The sequence below is a fragment of the Ambystoma mexicanum genome, chromosome 3q, assembly GCF_040938575.1.
Source record: "Ambystoma mexicanum isolate Mex_15411 chromosome 3q, UKY_AmexF1_1, whole genome shotgun sequence".
Taxonomy (NCBI): domain Eukaryota; kingdom Metazoa; phylum Chordata; class Amphibia; order Caudata; family Ambystomatidae; genus Ambystoma; species Ambystoma mexicanum.
Window position 1 is genome coordinate 220,450,455 of NC_090926.1, and position 6,000 is coordinate 220,456,454.

The 6,000-nt window shown below is 49.4% G+C and overlaps 1 protein-coding gene across 2 annotated transcripts in view; it reads left to right on the forward strand.

Annotated features, from left to right (window-relative positions):
• Positions 1-4,991, forward strand: part of MARS1 (methionyl-tRNA synthetase 1) — a 413,330-nt gene extending 408,339 nt beyond the window's left edge. For both annotated transcript variants that reach the window (XM_069653588.1, XM_069653589.1), the window contains one exon: positions 4,657-4,991. In XM_069653588.1, coding sequence (XP_069509689.1) covers positions 4,657-4,809 — 153 coding nt within the window. In that variant the 3' untranslated portion in view covers positions 4,810-4,991. The remainder of the gene's footprint in view (positions 1-4,656) is intronic.
• The last annotated feature ends 1,009 nt before the right edge of the window (positions 4,992-6,000 follow it).

The following is a 6,000-nucleotide window of genomic DNA, read 5'->3' on the forward strand; positions in this document are numbered from 1 at the left end:
ATCTACTCCAACGCCTCCTTGCACCTGCGTCAGGCCAACGCAGATGCCATGCTGGCTGCCGCCAACCAACGGTTATGGTGGGAAATTGCGGACTTCCTCTCGGAACTCCCCACCAAATGCCAATCATGCTTTAAGGCAGGGCTAGCATAAGCCAAGCTTGTGGCACATGACCTCATGGAATCCACAGTGGCTCATATCGATACCTCAGGCCGTGCCATCTGCATTGCCACATTGAGGAGAACAGCTTGGCTCCGGGCAACAAAATTCAACCCTGATGTACAGGAGCGCATTCTAGATCTACCGTTCGAGGGGGGCGGGGGGCCTCTCTTCCACTCCTCTACGGACGAAGAGCTGGACAAAAAGAACAGCTCACAAACGGCAAAGTCTTTATCCATTCCTGCAAAGACGATGCCCAAATCGTACACCCAATCTCAGCGTGCTCGGAAAAGGGTCGTACATATGGAGGGTTCTGCAGCTTCCAGGAACGCAGATCCAGGCAGCCGGACTGCTTGCTGTCTCGGAACTGGCACAAACAACAAAAAAGGGGGGGGGGGAAGTAGGGGCTTTTTCCAGTGCCCCTCCTCAGCCTCCGAGGGAAAGAAGGCATGACATGCCCCTTCGGGTCCATGTGACTCTGGTGGGTGGCAGGCTTGCTCTCCATGCACAATTCTAGCGCAAGAATTTCCCAGACCCTGGATCCTCTCTGTAGTATCCATGGGGTACCGCCTTCCTATCCCAGCCTCTCCTCTCTCCTCCCCTCCACTCCCACAGTTTGGGACAGCAACTCTTTTGGCGGAGATCCGGTCGCTCGTAGAGTGCCAGGCAGTAGAGGAAGTCCCAGCAAGGTTTTGGCTTCTACTCAAGGATTTTCTACATTCAGAAGAAGAACCAGGCGGGCCTGAGAGTTGTGCTGGACCTTTCCACCCTCAACCTCTCCTTACGCCTGCAAAAATTCAAGATGGTTACGCCAGCTTTTATAGCAGAGACATTGGACAAGGGAGACTGGATGTGCTTCCTGGACCTGAAGGACGCATACCTACACGTCCCGATTTGGCAGCCCCACCGTTCTTTCCTACGGTTCAGGATCATGGGCTACCATTTCCAATACAAAGTCCTTCCATTTGGCCTCAACTCGGCCCCCAGAGTCTTTACCAGACTCATGAGCGCTGTAGCGGCTCTCCTCAAAGCGCAGGGCCTCCACATGTACCCATACCTCGACGACTGGCTCGTCAGGGCTACATCTCCGGAAGCGGTTCACCACTCTTCCCATGCCCTTATGAATACACTGCATGACCTAGGCTTCTCGCTCAACCTCAAGAAGTCACAGCTGCTCCCTACGCAGACTCTGACATTCCTGGGACTCATTTGGGACACGTGCTCCAAAAGGGTTTTCCCGTCGGAAGATGAAATCTCCACCATCAAGAGGGCCACTGCCCACTTCCTCAGCAGAGAGCGGACCTCGGTATGGTGGTACCAGCATCTCCTGGGTCTAGTGGCAGTGGTCCCATTAGCCATGCCACACACGAGACTAAAGATGAGAAGGATTCAGCTGCACTTCGCGGCCTCATGGAATCCGGAGCGGGGCTCGCAATCCGAGATGATCAACATTCCTCCATCTCTCCACCCGGACCTAACTTGGTGGTCCATGGACTGCAACCTACGGACAGGCAAGCCCTTTCGGCAGCCCTCTCCGCAGGCCACCATCACAACAGACTCCTTGCTCGAGGGCTGGGGATCTTCAACAGGTGGGGTCGTCCCCAGGTGGATCTCTTTGCCACCTGGCACAACAAGAGATGCCCTCAGTTTGCATCCTGGCAGGGTCAGGGCCCCGGCACTTTGGGCGATTCATTTCACCTCCAGTGGACCGGCATGAAAGTCTACGCCTTTCGGCTTACCCCCCTGATCCACAGGGTAATTTGCAAGATCAAGGAGTCTCACCGAATCCGCATCATTCTAATAGCTACATGATGGCCGGCCAGGCCATGGTTTTCAGAACTACGCCCCCAATACACCTTCCGACGGGCCCAGCACATCTTCTGGCACAGCAGGGGGTGCAGGGTCACAGCGGCACCTTAGCCTCTCACATGCCAATCTGGAGATCATACAGGGTGCCAGGAGCAAGGCCACCAGGGCCCAGTACAAAAGCAAATGGACCAGATTCTGCCACTGGGCAGACTCCAGGGGAATCAACCCCTTGGCCTGCAATTTGGACGACGTGCTCTCCTTTTTGGCACACCTCGCTCATTCGGGCGTACAGGTGGACACCTGCCGCGCATACCTTGCAGCCATTGAGGCTTATAGGAACTTGGAGGAGGGCATCTTTTCCTCCTCCAACCCTATAGTCAAGAAACATCTGACTGGTCTCGCTAGGCTCTACCCGCCCGTCAAGAGACTGCACCCGGTGTGGGACCTTAACATAGTCTTGGGCGCGCTGGCGCACAAACCATTCGAGCCAATGGCGTCCGTGGACATCAGGCTGGTCACCATCAAGACGGCCTTACTAGTCGGTCTTACCTCGGCTCGCAGAGTCAGCGAGATCCAGGCGTTGGTCGCATTTGAACCATATACCGCCTTTCACAAGGACAAGGTATTCATGCGGACGCACCCGGCATTTCTGCCCAAGGTTCCATCTGCATTTCACTTCAACGAAGAATTAGTCCTTCCTACGTTCTTTCCCGATCCCAAGGATGAAGCATAGAGAGTGCTGCACTGCCTGGATGTCAGGCGTGCCCTAAAATTCTACTTGGACAGGACCAAGGGCTTTTGCAAGTCGGATGCTCTGTCGCTTTCGGAGGCTCGAGGCCAGGCTATCAGGCCTCTAAGGCCTCCGCTGGATGGTCTCTGCCATCAAGGAAGCGTACGAGGGCCAGCACAAGCCGCTCCCGGCCAACATGCATGCCCGCGCAGTCAGGGCCAAGGCAACGGCCGTCGCATTCCAGCGACATGTCCCTTGGCAAGTCATAAGCAGGGCGGCCACTTGGGCCTCTCCCTCGGCTTTCTGCAAGCATTACTGTTTGGATGCCGGCTCTAGATCAGATGAGGCTTTCGGACAGGCGGTTCTCGGGAACCTATTTGCATAAGGAGGTTCTCCTCTCCACCCTGGGGGTTGTAATCGCCCATACAGTATGGAAGAAAGGGGACGGGACGTAAGAGTAATTATAAGTTACTCACCGTAGTGGCTAATGTACTCTTAGTCCATAGTCCCCTTTCCTCCATACATCCCACCAACCTCCGTCCTAATAATACCGGTGTCATTAGGCAATGTTAAGTCTATTGTCGACACGTCAGTGGGGACTGAGGTGTGGCCGGAGGGCGGAGTTGGGGCAGCGCACACTCCCTGGGCCGCACCCCTGCGCGCCTCTAAACGTAAAGGGGAAGAAGTTTTTTCTGGTGAAAAAGGTTCTGTCTCCCGCCCATAGAGTATAGAGGAAAGGGGACTATGGACTAAGAGTACGTTAGTCACTACGGTGAGTAACTTAGAATTTTTAGCCCACGGTCTGCTGAAAGTGCCATCTGAAGCAAGACATCATGCTACCATCCTTGTTTGCTTCACCTTCTAACTATGACTAGGCTACATTGCATTTCCTAGATGTCAAGATGAACTACTTGTCATACATGGTTACATCTCCCTCATCCACCCTTGCCACCCAGATCACCCTACTCCTAATCTTCAGTTTTGGATAGTTGCATAGTCCTATTTGCTAGCTGGGAATGAAAAGCACCTTTGAGCAAATGACTGAGGGAAACCGTCAGTCTCGCATACTCTGCCCTATACTCCCCTTCCCTTTTAACCCTTAGGTAGCCAAGTAAAATTCACTGTTGAACGTGGTGACCTAATGGGCTGAAGCCAGGAGAGTTCCCATATAGGAAATCGGCAGAGCATCTACTTGGTCCAATGAACTATCCTTCACACGTCACTATCAGGTGGAGGGTTTTTCATCTGAAGTCTTTGGGACCTGGATTTCACAAGCAGCCTCCATCTGACCAAATGGTGGTGTTGGTATTTTTATATGGGTATTTATTGACCACGGACCTAGCTTCGGGAAGCAACGGAGCGCTTTACAATCCTAGGGGGGAAGAGCATAGTGAGGGAAGCAGAGAAAAAGGGAGCAGGATCTAACTGGGGAGGGTGAGGTTGGGTCATGATACATTTCATATTCCGTCTAATAAACTGTTGGCTTCTCAGGTTGATTGATGAATTTGGTATACCTAATCAGTACACGAACAAAAGGAGGGGATGTGAAGTGAATGCCTTGATTACTTACCTGTAATCATCATTACTCCTTACACCCCGCTGTTGCATTTCTTAAGTCTGCCTCACCCAGCCAGACTTCAAATTGACTAACAACCTGACAGGAAGTTCTGGGTAAAATATAGGTGTATACCTCTACACCAGAGAAGGGCAGCATTAAAGAAAATTAAATGAAGGCTTTTGGCGAAAATTCCTGTCCTGGTGAGGGGTCACCTTGTTGGTAATTACTGTGACAATTAAGGGTATGACAAGCAGTCATGATGTTTTACTGTTAAGTAATGGCATTATGGAGGATAGTTGTGATTCTGCGAATTTCTGGGTTTTTCCCATTTACATTAGGACTGTTTGTAAGATCTGTCTGCAACAATCACTAATTTTCCTGTTCTGTTTTACTGCAATTGTAGGGGAACCTTGTGCGAGAGCTGAAAACCCAAAAAGCAGAGAAGTCGCTGCTCGATTCCGAAGTCTCAAAACTGTTGGCTCTAAAAAAAGAACTTGTGCTGGCTGAGGGGAAGACCCCCGTGCCCACTGCAGTAAAAGGGAAGAAGAGAAAATAGAGTGGGGAATAACAACATGCACACTCTCAAATGGTTCACATGTTGCAGCAGCTTATGCAAAGTGTCTGTTACTTTAAAATGATTCGACCATGCAGCCCCAGTTAAATTTCACAAAGACTTTAGAAGATGAACTGTAGCACAATCAATAAATACTTGTTCAATAAACTGCTGCTATTTTCTAACCAGGTTTCCTTGTGTCCTTATTCTGTGTCTGCAACCACATTCTTATCAATGCTCATTTGATGGCACCTGTTAATTTCATGGATTTGGTAAGGTGCATGTACACACTTAATCCACTCTATTTTCTGGTACTTTTCAAACTGAAGAGCAATGAGCTGTTCAGTGAACACCTGACCCGTAGGTGGTTTGGACAGCAATTTTTATTTTGGTGGTAAAATAATCAAAATTCCGGACCTGCTGCTTAGAAGCCGTAACTACCCTTGGATGTAGGATGTGTTCTTGAGAGTAATTGGTAGCGATTGTATCACCAGAATAAATTAACAGGGAGTACTTTGTAGGCAGTGTAAAACAGATTCCAGTAAAGAAAATAAAGATTCCTAAACATTGTAAAACATAAACCTCTCAGAACATTTGCATTTTGGTAAATCGTTGCTTGAATGCTTTGTTTTGTTTCTCTTTTATCTGGTCACCCTTCCTCCATACTAATGGGATATTGTTAGTGTGAAAGTTCAGAACTGTGGCTCTGGCAACGACCCACACTTATCTTTTTGCATGTTATGAATGGTTCACCAACCTTTTTGAATAGTGAGTCTTCACCTCTGTCTAACCTATGCTATGTTATGTCAATGTGCTTCGTTCGAGACATTAAGCCTTAATAAATAAGGTGTTCAAAAGGTGTGTTATGCCGTCTTTGGCCAGTAATCTTTGTTGCAGAGTTAACGCCCTGGAAAATGGTGGAAGCAAAGGACTGTGGTAAGTTAACCATTTTTAAATGGTATCTTCTGTTATGCACTAGGTAGTGCTCTTGCAGTAATCTCTGTAACCATTCCATAGCTAAACTTGATTTACTCTTTGTGAAAAAAAACAGATGACCATATATAGTGCTGGCTATATAGAGTTTAGGAAGCCGGAGGCCAAGTCAGCCAAGACCCAATTTGGTGAGTGTGTAAATAAGGTGTCTGGGATTCAAGATTGAATCCCCATCCTCTGTATTTACCAGAAACAGGCCCG